Source organism: Phocoena sinus, chromosome 4 (genome assembly GCF_008692025.1).
Source record: "Phocoena sinus isolate mPhoSin1 chromosome 4, mPhoSin1.pri, whole genome shotgun sequence".
In the NCBI taxonomy this organism is placed as follows: Eukaryota; Metazoa; Chordata; class Mammalia; order Artiodactyla; family Phocoenidae; genus Phocoena; species Phocoena sinus.
Genome location: NC_045766.1, coordinates 77355899 through 77369897, shown reverse-complemented (window position 1 = coordinate 77369897; position 13999 = coordinate 77355899). Strand labels below are relative to the sequence as shown.

Below are 13999 nucleotides of genomic sequence, written 5' to 3'. Positions count from 1 at the left end.
AAATAAATGTTAAAGAAATATTTAGAGAACACCGCTTTGAGGGGGTGCCAAATTGTTATTCCACTAGGGCATCCCCAGTGTTTCTGCTGGCCCTGCCAGTCCTGCATGAGGAGCTGCACAGGTGCTCTGCATCTGTGGGATCCTGGATCTTGGTGTGGAGAGGAAACAACAGACAATGCCCATCTGTTCTGGTGCTGAGAATTCTTGACCCTGGTACCACTTGCTGGCTGGCAACTCCCTGCCCACCCTTCCCTGCTCAGACTCCTTCCCCTCACTGTTTACTGTCTTTTAAACAAGCCCATCTTAAAACCACTCCTAAGACCCTCCAGTCTCTCCAGAGGTGCTCAGACTCTCCAATTCTCCTTTCCACTTGAAAACTCCATCCTTCTCCAGCTCTTTGAAAAACCCCTTGGAAACCAGTCCAAGGGAAATCTGGGGGTAGATTGGTTAACAAGATGCAAAGAGGACACTGGGGAAGTATGGACTGAGTCAGCTGGACTGTGGGATGAGTCACTGCCAAGAGCAGCTCTGCCTTCCCCTGTGGGGCAACAGTAATGCATGGTGGGGGGCACGTTGACAAGACCTATGGTCCTGGCTCCTGGGCTGCTCTGCAACAAAAGGAGTTCACACAGAAAACTGGAAAAGAAGTTTCTGAAATATTCATGAGCAATAAGGAAGCAATGAGGACCGACAGTCCTGTCCTCTTTCTTGCTGTTCCTCCCAGGTCTCAGCTTGACTCTCCCATAAGCCTGCCATCCTCATGTATTTTTGAAACAGAGGGAAGGGTTTCTGACACAGAGACAATTTAGTATGCTTGAGCTACTGGCCGGACATAGGGAAGCCAAGAGGTACTATCTAGAGGTGGGAGACCAGAGAATAAGTCGGTGAGGCCTGGTGGCCAGGATATCAGGCACAATCGAGGGCCTCTTCTTGAGGCTGCCTGAGTAAAGTACACGGACAGAGAGTCAGATCATCCAGCTCTGTGGGAATATGGGTTAGGGAGTCAAAGTAGAGAGGGTATGTACTTATTTGCCATGTACCAGGTTAGGCAATTTACAAATATTAACTTAAATAATTTGGTAAATCACTGAACTTCTCTGATACTGTTTTTCCCAAGGGAAAATAAATGGAGAGGTTAACCTCGCTAATTCATCAAGTCCCCTCCATTTCTGACATTCTGGGATCCTGTGACCCTACAATCAGAAAAACTAGCCCTAATCGAACCGCCACACCTTCATCTGGCACTTGGTTCTCAGCATGGGTGTACATTAGCTACCACTACTTCCTGATCTGTTGCAATGTCTCCTGTGGGTTTTGTCTCTCTGCTAGACCATAAACTCTCCAGGGGCAGAGACTGTCTCATCTCCAGTGGTCCTCCTCCCAACTCAGTGCCTAGGACCATCGGGCCTTAGAGAGGATTGTAGATTGTCGGCAGAAACCAGGGGTCCTGGATGGCTGCTGGATCGCGTTCCCTGGGCTCCAGCGTCTCCCTTCTGCTTCCATCCCCAGATGCTTGTTATCGACAAGACCTCACACCCAGGCCGGTCTTCTGGCCATGAAAGGTTAGCAGCTTACTAGCAGGGACTTCACGGCTCAGCAGGGACAAAAAGCCAGGCAGAGTCCTCTCACTTCAACTCTTGTCCTATGCTCCCCAACTTTCCCACTGCCCGGAGTACCCACCTTTAACCGCGCAAGCGTTTGCTCTAGGCTCTCGGCTCCTCAAGTAGACACTCGGCTCCTCTCTAGCTGCTGCCACTTCAGAGCAAGAAACTCTGAGCTGCTGCTTCAGTTCCGTATTCAGGTTTTCTGTCATTTCCTGCTACCCTGTCTTCACAGCTACTTCCTGAAGTTTGAGTCAGTTCCTTCTGCTGAGGCATTGAAATAAATAAGGATTAAATGCTCTGTGCTTACTCTTTTGCAAGGCTTTGAGGGTTCCAGAGGTCATAAAAAAGTTCTGCTCTTACTCTCAGAGTCCATAATCTGGTCAGGGGAGCAAAACATTCAACTAGAAAGCACATAGAAGAATGCTGTACAACACTATTTGTGTCCCAAATAGGTGGGCAATTGTATCTGTTTATATTGAAGAAATTTAGAGAATTTGGTATGGGCTGAAGGAATCAAGAAAGGTTTAATGGAAAAAATGATTTTTATGTGGTTTTGAAAGATAAGATTTAAAAAGAAAGTCACTTCCACATTAGGCACAGTACTAAAAACTGGGGTTTGCATACAGTAGATGTTCAAATAAACATTGATCAATCAAATGATGGAAGGGCATAACTCATAGAGGAAAGGCAAGACATGGAGGGAGGAAAGTTCAGAGATTGTTTAGGGGGCAGTGAGGAGCGTGAGCTAATTCAGAAAGATTTGGTCCCAGGTAGTAGGAAGAAGTCTGAAAAAACTAAGTGGTACCAGATGATGGAAGGTCTTTGTGGTATTCTGTATTACTGTTCTGTAAGATTTGCTGCCCCTCCCTTCCCTCTCGAAGTCAGACTTGCTCAGGTGACTTTGTTTTGACCAGTGAAATGTAAGAAGTGAAACATCAAATGAGACTTGAAGTGAGACTTCAAGACGAGCTCAAGCTTTGCTATGCTCCTGTGTCCACTGCTTACCAAGTGTGAATGAAAAAAATGTTGCCTATCATTATCAGTAAATAAAGGATGCTGCAGCTATCAAGCCACGGGTGATGCCTGAGGGGACTCAGGATGGGAAAGAACAGGACACTGGCCCTAGATAGCTAAGGTGCATATCAATGAGCCCAGACTCTTACCTCCTCCCATACACAGAAAATTAACTTGAGATATCTGTTTTTCTTTCATTAACAGTAATCTTTTGAAGTTCCGATATCTGGTCTTTGCAAAAACTCCTATATATCCTGGCTCCTCCCTTACCTCTTCAGAGCAGTTCCTCAGAGCATCTGAGAGGCTGCATCCTGGGTTTAAGTCCTCAGTTTTGTCTGCCAAATAAAACATAATTCTCAACTTTTAGGTTGTGCATTTTTTCGCAGTAGACACAAGGCAACCTGCAACTCTCCAGAGTGGCTCCTCTGGCAGCCTAGGTCCCTGAGTGGGAGGGTCCCCAACTAAGAATGACAGTACAAGTAGAGCTCCATCCATTGTGTGAGGGACTTGGAGTCTTTGACTAAAAAATAATCCTAAAAACTAATTACTGTTTTAGCTACTGAGAATTTGGGGGTGTTTGTTACTGTATCTGACCAAGCCTCTCCTAATCTTGATTGACATGGAGTCCTGACCTGATTTGCTCAGTTGTGGGCTCCCCAAATGGATTCAAACAGATAATGGATGAAATTTGTCCAAGATACAGAGGAGGGGATTTCTGCATTAGGAACGTAAGACTTTAGTCACTTCCAAATCTAAGGATTCTACGCCTAGCATGGAGATCAACTGATTATTTCTCCTACTTCATAACCTATTTATTATGGCAGCACCAAAATTATTTTAAGGAAGAGTAAATTTGTAGAAGGAAAAATAAATCTTTTAGAACATTTTGAGCCCTAATTTTGGGTCAAAAATAGAAATGATCAGACCAGATATTGTGACACACCATCCAGATACAGATGTTTAGAGAAATCATAGAATTTAATCATAGATGACAAGAAAGCCCATCTTGGATAACAAGACGTGGTACATACATACAATCGAATACTACTCAGCCATAAAAAAGAATGAAGTAATGCCATTTGCAGCAACATGGATGGACATAGAGATTATCATACTAAGTGAAGTAAGTGAGAAAGAGAAAGGCAAATACCATATGATATCACTTATATGTGGAATCTAAAATATGACACAAATGAACTTATCTACGAAATAGAGACAGACTCACAGACATAAAGGTCAGACTTGTGGCTGCCAAGGGGGTGGGGGGGGAGAGGGGAGTTTGGGATTAGAAGATACAAACTATTATATAAAGAATGGATAAACAAAAAGTTCCTACTGTATAGCAGAGAACTATATTCAATATCCCGTGATAAACCACAATGGAAAAGAATATGAAAAATATGTATAACTGAATCACTTAGCTGTACAGTAGAAATTAACACAACATTGTAAACCAACTACACTTCAATAAAATAAAATTAAAAAACAATCAAGGGCTTCCCTGGTGGCGCAGTGGTTGAGAGTCCACCTGCCAATGCAGGGGACACAAGTTCATGATCCGGTCCGGGAAGATCCCACATGCCGTGGAGCGGCTGGGTCCGTGAGCCATGGCCGCTGAGCCTGTGCATCTGGAGCCTGTGCTCCACAACGGGAGGGGCCACAACAGTGAGAGGCCCGTGTACCGCAAAAACAAACAAACAAACAATCAAGTGCACCTCTCCTTAGCAAATGTCCCAAGTTCACTCTTTTGTGGTTTTTTTTGGCCGCACCGTGTGGCATGTGGGATCGTAGTTCCCTGACCAGGGATCGAACCCGTGCCCCCTGCATTGGGTGCACAAGTCTTAACAGCTGGACTGCCAGGGAAGTCCCCCAAGTTCACTCTTGATGATAGGCAGTGAGACAATAGCAAGCATGGGCCTTAAAGCCAGATAGACGTGGTTCAATTTACTTATTGTACCTTGAGAAAGTGAGCTAGCATTTCTCAAGCAGTGACTTGATATAAACACATCATAATGCCCATCCTGCTTTTCCCCTATGAGACTTCCCTTCCCGCACTCCTACCCAGAGGGATCCCTAGGGACAAAATGTTTTCAATATGCACCAGACAGTTCTCCCAGGCCCAGGCAAAAACCTGCATGAATCTCATGCCCTAAGGCCCAGCTTGTTTGGTTCAGTATTAGGATGGAATTTCCTCACTCTGCTTCACCACCCTGGGGTCTAGCAGCTAAGGCTAGAAGGACGCAAGCAGCCAGACGCTGGCCAGTGAGAATGAAGCCTGGATATGCAGAGCTTTCTACTCCCATGGTAATTCCTGGCTACTCCATCCCTACTTCCTCTATGTACCTTCCTCTCCTCAGCATGCACACACATATATGTAAGCACCTGTGTATACATGCATTTACACGCCACCACAGTATTTCATTCTGAAAATAATTTTATTATTTTACAGTTGTTCAGGAAAGTTCCTGGGTTGCTGTGACCATGATTTGGCCACCACAGAACAAAGGATTAGAGCGGATCAGTCCGTCCACCAGTTTTCTCTCCTCTCTGGGTGGTGAGAGCAGGCAGGGAACATGTGCAAAATGAGAAAATAACCAACGGGTAAGGGCTGGAGAAAGGAGAGCTGGGGAATAGGCACAAATGGAATTCAAACCCGGCTGTCATTCTCAGGCTTGGATTTAAATATTTTGTCTTCTCTATAATCTCCCTCCATTTTCCTCAGCTCTCTGTTACCGCAGAAGGCAGGTGACGACACAATGAGAAACTGGAATAACTGTCACCAACAGCAAAGCAGCTTCGTACTTCAAGCGGCTAGGAGTGGTTGTCACAGCAGTTAGACCTCCCTGGCTGGGAGTCAGTGCCTCACCTAGGACTGGTTCCTAGTGTACTGTCTTAGGGTCCACATTCGAGGCTTATTCAGATAACACACAAATGACAAGAATTGAATCCCACTGTCCACAGCCAGTTCCTCTTGCCTTTCAGTGAAAGGAAAGGCACAGGCCACTTAATACCTTAGTACACATGTGATGAAGGGATAAGCAGTGGGATCCTCACCTTATAGTCCAGGACCATGACTCTCACTCCAATTATGCCTGAACAGCCAGGGAAAGTAACGCCATCCTCCCCTGTGATCCAACAGCTAAAACCCCTGGGGAGTTCTTCTATTCTGGCTCTCTTTTGCCAGAGACCTAATTAGATATCCTATGAGATAATGTTCCCCAGAACATTCCCCCTGCCATTGTTTATGGCAGGTTCACCTTCCCTCTGAAGCAGGAGAAAATATAAGGTACATGAGACAAAGAAAGTATCAATCAAAATGATATTGGACTTCTGATTATTAGGTTTATTGGAACTGTCCTCCTGGCTGAAAGACATTCCTCAGCATCTTTCATAGGACCATAAAAGATCAGGGCCCTGCAAAATCTGAACAAATATTGGGCTCAATAACCAACTGTGGGGCCTCCTCAGATTTTGCAGAAGTGTCAGGTCCTGGACAGTAGAAGAAAGCAGACTCATTGGTCCCTGCAGCTCTAACCTGTGCTCATATCCACCTCTTTTTGCAGGCACTTTCTGTGGAGAGTTGGAGAGAGGACCTGTAAGTGGGAAGATCATTCCATTGGAATTGATGGTTTTGATGCTAGAGGTGAGGGAATTCCAAGTTCTGAGGGGAGTGATCCAAAAGGTGAGAACTAGGTTTATAGATAGCCTGTGAAACATAGAACAAGTAGGACATGAACCATCAGAAAGTAGATGGCTGCCAGCAGTGGCACCCGTGTCCGGGAATGACAGAGCGAACGCAGGACCCGCTTCCATCCAGCACCACTCCGGGTCTGAAAAGAAAATTTGAAAGTCAGAGAGTTTTGCCCTATAGAGATCTGTCCCTTTCCCTTCTCCAACCACTGTAGAAAAGAGGTAACCTGAGAGAAAGCCCCTCGGGGCCAACGACTTGGCAGCTTCCACTAGTTTCTTCCAACCTTCCATACCCTTCCAGTCTCAGGCCCACATTCCTCCTCCTTGACCCTTTGCACTCAACACAGCCAGCCCTGTCTGAGAGTACAGTACCCTCTCTTTATCCTTCCCCCTTCTTACCCTTCGACAACTGTTGCTTGTAAGATCTATTAACAGTGCCTGCTCCTGGGAGCCACAGGAGCCAATGATAGGAGACCGGGCAGAGTCCCATTCGACATGCTCCAACCTGTGTTGAGAAAAAAAAGAGGCATTGGTCCACGGCATGAGAGGCTGATGGCCTTCTTGTCATGTGATGCAGGGTAAGGGACTTGCAGCAAGGACTGCTCCCACGGCCCCACCCCCATGCAAGGAGTGTAAGGGCAGACAGATTTCTTTCAGCAGCAGTAGAGATGGTAATAATTACCAGGAATTGACTGCCTACTGTGGATCAGATGCTGGATCGCGTGCTTTACATACATCTAATCCTCAGGTTTGAGGTTGGTGCTATTATCTTCAAAGTAAGGCTTAAGGAGGTAAAAGTACTTTTCCACGGTGGCACAGCTAGTGAGATGTAGAACTAGAACTCAAAACCCAGGTGTGTCTCTAAATCTCTGCTACACCACACCTGACTCAGAGAAGCTCATTAACTTTTTTTCCATTTATTAAAAGCTAATAGGCAAAAGCATCCAAGAAAGATTTTTGTGGGGTTCTTACAATTAAACTGAACTGGCAGCCTCTACTGCTTTCTGCTTCATTTTTTGCTGATTTGCTTATTTATTTAATACTGGAACTTCTCCATTTAGTGAAGAAGTTGCCTTTATCCACTCAATGGTTTCTCACAAAAATGAGAAATGTATCAAGGGGCTGTGAGTAAACATAGCGCACACTTGATCAAGCATTTGCCTAGAGAGATGCACTTTTTAATCGTGGTGGGGAGGATGGAACTCTACTCCTGATGTTTCCTCCATGTGAAGGTATGTCCATTAGCCTAAAACTCCTGGACTTTCTTGCCAGGGCCCACACTTTTCTCCAGGAGAGAAGGAACACTTTAATCTGATTTGTGAGCCTGGAAAGAGAAACTGAACATGCCCAGCCTAGCTCCATCCTGCCTGTTCTCCTCAGCAGAGCCAGGTGGGCTGCACAGGACCCTTTCTGTGTCTGTTCCTCCATAAGATAAGCTTTTCAGGGGCAGCCTTGATGCGGACAGAATGGTCTGGTACCGTGTAGGTCAGTCTGTCACCTTCTGCAGGCTAGGCTGAGGAAGGAGGAGATGTTTATAAGTATTGGTGAGCTGCTTTTAAATGGCAAGTCTGCCGAGTTCCACAAGCACTGCAGAGTGCGTATGAGATGCTAACATGACAACGGCAGCGCCAGGCCTGGGAGGCAGCGCTTGATTAGCTGCCTCAATTTCCATTCTGCATCAGGGCCAAAGAGGGAATTGCGGAGGGGCTGAGCTTGGATTAACGTGGCTTGCCTTGATCCTACCCTCACTACAGCACCCACCTCAGGATGAGAATTAGATCCTAATTATTCCCAAGTCTGGCCACTGAAATGCACATGAGTATGATCAGAAAGGGTCAGAAGTGAACAGAGGCTGTGTCCCTCAGCCCTTTACCGCCTGATCTGCTCCTCGGCCATGGAGAGGGCAGCCTCAGCAGCCACTTTTTGGTCTCGTTCTTCTTCCAGCAGCTTCCTCAATTCATTCACCTCCTGTTTAGTGTTGCACAGCTGCTGCTGGGCTTCAGAAAAGCTTCAGGACAAAAGGAGAACAACAGCATCACTAGATGCAGGACATAGTTGCTGACACAAGGGATCCGAAGTCTTCATAAGGTTATAAAGCATGAAAATTTATAGAAAACTGTACAAACACAAAGAATATTTTAAAAGCATACCTGTCAAGAGATGTAGGAAAATCTCTTAAAGCTGTAGGAAATGCTTTAAGAGATTTTAGGGACTGACTGAATAGCTTTCATTTGAACACCATAACATTAGTGAGGTGTGTGTGGGGCAGGGGGGGTTGCTGTATAAACTATTCACACACAATTTGTTATTAGAATTGTCACTTTTAATCCTCACATTAATTCTGTGAGGCCAGTAAGATAAGAAGGCATAGTAAATCCATACAATGGACTCCTGTTCTAACTCGATGACCACCCAATTTCTGCAGACATAACACACGCTCCGGGGTTGAGAACTCCTCCCCAACCTTAGCTGTGGCTCCCTCAGTTCTTCAGGATCACCCTTCCTGTGAGCTCCATTCTTTTCCTGGGGAGCTCCTGGAGCAACATCTATATTCAGTGGTCCCTAGAAGAAGAATAAGTTTAGTAATTCAGTGATGAAAGCAGTTAAGAAACTGTGCTTAGGCAAACTGAGAACTCACTTAGGCACTGGAGAGAAAGAGAAATGTGGAGAGGAATACCTCCGTTATCACTCTCTTTAAGTACAGGTTTAGAAGTGAGAATCTTTTGTTCTAATAGATTAATCTCCTACATAAAACTCTTTATTAGATTTTCCTTCAGATTCTCATTCTTGAATCTCTCCTCTTAAAAGTTTAAAGGCTTATCACTGAAATCTGCTTTCTTCTAGTGGAGGTTCATGTACATTCCAGAAGCTACTCTGCTCCTTCCCTTATTCAACAACTCCTCCCCAACCCTTCCTCTTCCTTCCATGTCCTATTCACCTCCACCCTAACTCTCAGTCTCCTCCAACTTCAACAACCTCTCCTCTCTACTGCTGTCAACAGCTCTGCTTATTTTGTTTCTCAGGTCCAAATCTTCCTACAGCTGTCTTATTACTTAAAGCAAAAAGCCTTCCAAAAGCCTCAGTCATCACTGTTTCCCACTCACTTTTTGATTTCTCTCTCACCACCTCTCTCATCTTTTTCCTTCTAATCCATTCACTCTTTTTAAAAACTAATTAATTAATTTATTTATTTATTTATTTTTGGCTGCGTTGGGTCTTTGTTGCTGCACGCGGGCTTTCTCCAGTTGTGGCGAGCAGGGGCTACTCTTCCTTGCAGTGCACGGGCTTCTCATTGTGGTGGCTGCCCTTGTTGCGGAGCACGGGGTCTAGGCGCGCAGGCTTCAGTGGTTGGGGCTTGCACGCTCCAGAGCACAGGCTCAGTAGCTGTGGTGCATGGGCTTAGGTGTTCCGCGGTATGTGGGATCTTCCCGGACCAGGGCTTGAACCCGTGTCCTCTGCATTGGTAGGTGCATTCTTAACCACTGCGCCACCAGGGAAGCCCCTACCGTTCACTCTTTAGTTTTTCCTGGACCTTATTCCTCCTCTCCTCTCCTCTCACTGTCTCCATCACACCTAATGAATCCTCAGCCTGAAGACATCAACCTCTTCGATGCTGTGCTTTACACTTTATCATCTGCACTCAATTTCCCAACACTCTTCCTGGCCTCTCACCTTCTCACTCACCGCTTGCAGCTCTTGAACCTGCTTCTCCAGAACCGCACAATGATTGAAAAGGTCGCTGTAGTGCTGCTGGTTCTCACGGAGACTCTGACTGGTGTCACAGAGCTGAATGGAAAGAGTATTTTTCTCTTCCAGCAGTTGAGAGAACTGAAATAGGAGAGAGGATGAGCACCAGCCCATAGGACTGTTTCACTAGTTTCACTACGAGCAGTGTGTAGGCAAACTGTCCTGAGTCTTAAGGATCAAATTTTTTTATGCAAGACCTTTCTTTCAATAATAGCAAAAATAGCACTGTGTTCCTCCAACATGAGAAAACTCAGAATTTTTCAACTGAGAAAGGAAAACAATTCTGGAAGAGTGGTAAAAACTTTATTTATGGTGCCTAGTACATTAACTGAATAACTAGGAGGCAGAAACCCAAAAGCAGTCTAACAGGATAGGCTAACCAAGGCCTGTAAAAGGAGAAAGGCAATAGCTTGGGTCCAAGTTGAGATTACTAATAAATGACTATAATCCTCAGAGCTCAATATGGCTGGAGACAGAGCTATCACCTAAAAATTCATACAATAATATTCCTGAGCAGATTCTTCAATGCTGTAGAGAGTTACAAGCTACCGAGAAAGTAAAAATGATGACAGGTGGTAAGAGGGAGAAACAGAATAAATCCTACTATGCCTATGTATGTAAGAAACTATATTGGGAGCATCAACTCTCACAGGGGGAAGCATTTCAGTCACTCAAGTCAGGGCTCTCCTCTACTGCATGAGTAACAGGTAGTAATTCTGTCTTCCCTTGAATGTGTCCAGCAGCCCAAGCCATTTTTTACATCAAAAACAGGTATTTTTCTTTTTCATATTGAATAAAAAATTTACCCATTGTAGCTTCCACCCAATGACTTGAATTCGGTTTTCCTGGAACTATAATTTTAATTCCTCACTTGCAGGCTGTCAAATTTTAAGCTTTAGTTATGATTAACATCCAGATACATTAACAACCACAGAGATGTCTCTCTGAAGTACCTTTTTGTTGGATAACGTACATTATGTGAAAGGAAATTGGTGTACCTGGCTGCACATTCAATCTTTTCTCAAGTATTCTCTTTTGTAAGTATTCTGGGTTAATGTTTGTGTAAAAAAGTTGAATCAACATTTACAGGAGAAAGGATAAACAGTTTTTTAGAGATACTCTGACTGGGAAGGACATTTAATGCATATGGAAAATTAGAACAAGAAATCCATGTGGTATAACAAAAATATTTGCATAGCCAGAATGAAAAACACAACAAATAACCTTACCTCTAAAGAGCAATTTTCAGTTTACAAAGCACTTTCAAAAGTATTATCTTATTTGAGAGAGTTAGAGGAAGAACTACTATCTTCACTTACAAATGACAAAAAAGAGATGAGTGGTGACTTGTCCAATGTTATGTGGCTAAAAGATGGCAGGCCAGGACTCAAGTATGGTTCTTGATTCCAAGTCTGGAGCTCTATCTGCTTTTTGATGGTGTCCCATCTGAGAATTCAGCAAGGGAACTTAAGTAGGTTGTAGGGTTTTTCAGGGGTGGGAACAGTTAATAAAGGAAAGAATATAAATGTTTAAGAAACAATACTAATTGGAAAACAAAGGTGGCTGGGTACAATGACAACTACTGGGTTCTGAGACAGGGAGTAATATGGTCCTCTCCTAATATAGAAGAAAGTCAACTTTCCTGGCCACAGTAAGCAGCCCAAACCATACCAAGGAAAACCAAACAAATAAATGAAAAAACAACCCCCCCCCTCCAAATCACTCAGTGTTGAAAAAATCCAACACATTTTTCTTGGAAGATCTAGAGGAGAAAGGGTAGACCAGTAAAACTCACTGGAAGCAAAAATTCCCATAACTTAAGAAGTCTAACTGCTTTTAAGCCACCCTCATACAAACCACCTTTTGTAATGTCTGCACTGTTCTGTCTAGGATAGACGTAGATCCCTGTAGTTTAGGAGTTGGCAAACTATGAGCCAGGGCCTACTGCTTTTTTTTTTTTTGGCTGTGTTGGGTCTTCATTGCTGCGCATGGGCTTTCACTAGTTATGACGAGTAGGAGCTACTCTTCGTTTCACTGCAAGGGCTTCTCATTGTGGTGGCTTCTCTTGTTGAGGAGCATGGGCTCTAGTGCACAGGCTTCCATAGTTGTGGAGCGTGGGCTTAGTAGTTGCGGCGTGAGGGCTCAGTAGGGTATGCAGGCTTCAGTAGTTGTGGCATTTGGGCTCAGTAGTTGTGGCTCGCAGGCTCTAGAGCACAGGCTCAGTAGTTGTGGTGCATGGGCTTAGTTGCGCTGCGGCATGTGGGATCTTCCCAGACCAGGGATCGAGCCCGTGTCCCCTGCACTGGCAGGCGGATTCTTAACCACTGCACCACCAGGGAAGTCCCTGCCTTTTCTTTGTAAATAAGGTTTTATTGGAACATAACCACCCCATTTGTTTACGTGTCATCTGTGGTTGCTTCTGTGCTACAACTGCAGAGCTGAGTAGTTGTAACAGAAATGGTATGGCCTACAAACCCAAAATATTTACCGAGTCTTTAAGAAAAAGTTTGCTGACCTCTGCTCTAACTCATAAGCTACTGTATTTCATCATATCTATACTTGTAAAAACAGAATAGGAGGGAATAGAGACTACAGGATACCAATAATCATTCCCCTCATGTTTTTAAGTTTGCATTACATACAAATATCCAACAATGCTGGCAGAGATACATATAAAATCTGAGCATCCATGGAAAGAATTAGGGCAGTGGCTTGGAGAGGAGACATTCTATGCTGACAGCCCATCTACTACCATCCCATGCTAGGACCTAAGAAGCAGTTCTCCTAGCTAGCTGGGACCCATTTAGAGTAAGGCTTTAATATCACCAATTAGCTCCATGAGGGGTCACTGTGTATCCTCAATATCTAATGTATGGCCAGGCTCATAGAAGGCAGATAACAGTTATTTGTTTTTGATGAATGATGAATAAGTGAACGACCAACCCTAGGGATGGAGTTGCCTCCTTACAGCTGATTTCTAAAGGAAGAACTCTTTCTCACCCAGAATGAAACTGATCTAATGCAGTGTTTCTCATACTTTAAGTGGTATGTAAAGTATATCTCAATAAAGCTGTTAAAGAAAACATAAGTTTGATAATGACCCAGAACACAGTATTTAAATATAAGTAACTGAAACTAAAGTTTCTCAAAACAAATTATATTCTTTATTATATATTACATAATATAGTTTCAATCTCTTTTACTTGTTTTATAAAAAAAAAACTATATGCACTATTTGTAATAGCTCAAAACTGAAAACCCCAAAAGTTCTTTAACAGCAGAATAGAGAAATTGTTATATGCCTACAATGTAATAAATACTACACAGCATGAGAACAGAAAAATCACAGTACACATAACAACATGGATGAATCTCACAAAATAAATGAAGCAAACAAAAGAGAAGATATGATCCATTTATACATAGTTCTAAGGTGGTGGTAGTGAATAGAAGACACAAGGGACTCCTGGGGTTCTGGTATGTTCTGATTTTTGATCTGGGTGCTGCTTATACAGGTGTCTTCACTTTCAGAAAATATACCATGATGCACTTGTGATTTGTGTGCTTTTCGGTGTTTTACTTCAGTAAAACATTTACATGAAAAATGTTTCAGTTGCTGTCCACGAAAATGACCTCATCATCTACTAATAGCCCTGAATTGCAGTTTAAAGTACTGTCCGGAAAAGACAAATGCCCAGAGTGATTCACAGTCTGATGTTCAGGAGGGCAAATATAACAAAGGTTGAGATGGGGTCTATTGAATAGTTTCTAGAAAGAGGAGGTGTTACAGAGCTATGAAGGGCAGAACTTTCTGGAAACAACTGACTAGGCTAGAAGAGGAACTGGGTAGGATCTGCTCTGGAGTCTCCCCACTGCCCCCCCTAAAAACTCCCAGACAACCTCCCCAAAAAGGGTCTGCAATTTTACCAATTCATTTTGATCAA

The 13999-nt window shown here is 43.9% G+C and overlaps 2 protein-coding genes across 12 annotated transcripts in view; both read right to left on the bottom strand.

The window, feature by feature from the left end:
* Positions 1-1818, bottom strand: part of HCLS1 (hematopoietic cell-specific Lyn substrate 1) — a 28705-nt gene extending 26887 nt beyond the window's left edge. The window contains exon 1 of the mRNA XM_032629506.1: positions 1681-1818. The gene's annotated coding sequence lies outside the window, so the exon portion shown is untranslated. The remainder of the gene's footprint in view (positions 1-1680) is intronic.
* A 3216-nt stretch (positions 1819-5034) lies between these two features.
* Positions 5035-13999, bottom strand: part of GOLGB1 (golgin B1) — an 86214-nt gene continuing 77249 nt past the window's right edge. For 7 of the 11 annotated variants that reach the window (XM_032629686.1, XM_032629678.1, XM_032629680.1 and 4 more), the window contains 5 exons: positions 9981-10136; positions 8773-8870; positions 8182-8316; positions 6708-6813; positions 5035-6448 (listed from right to left, as the gene is read on the bottom strand). In XM_032629686.1, the coding sequence (XP_032485577.1) occupies positions 6314-6448; positions 6708-6813; positions 8182-8316; positions 8773-8870; positions 9981-10136 (630 nt within the window). In that variant the 3' untranslated portion in view covers positions 5035-6313. Of the gene's footprint in view, positions 6449-6707; positions 6814-8181; positions 8317-8772; positions 8871-9980; positions 10137-13999 lie in introns of those variants that run through there. The other 4 variants (XM_032629679.1, XM_032629682.1, XM_032629685.1 and 1 more) reach the window with 3 other exon arrangements.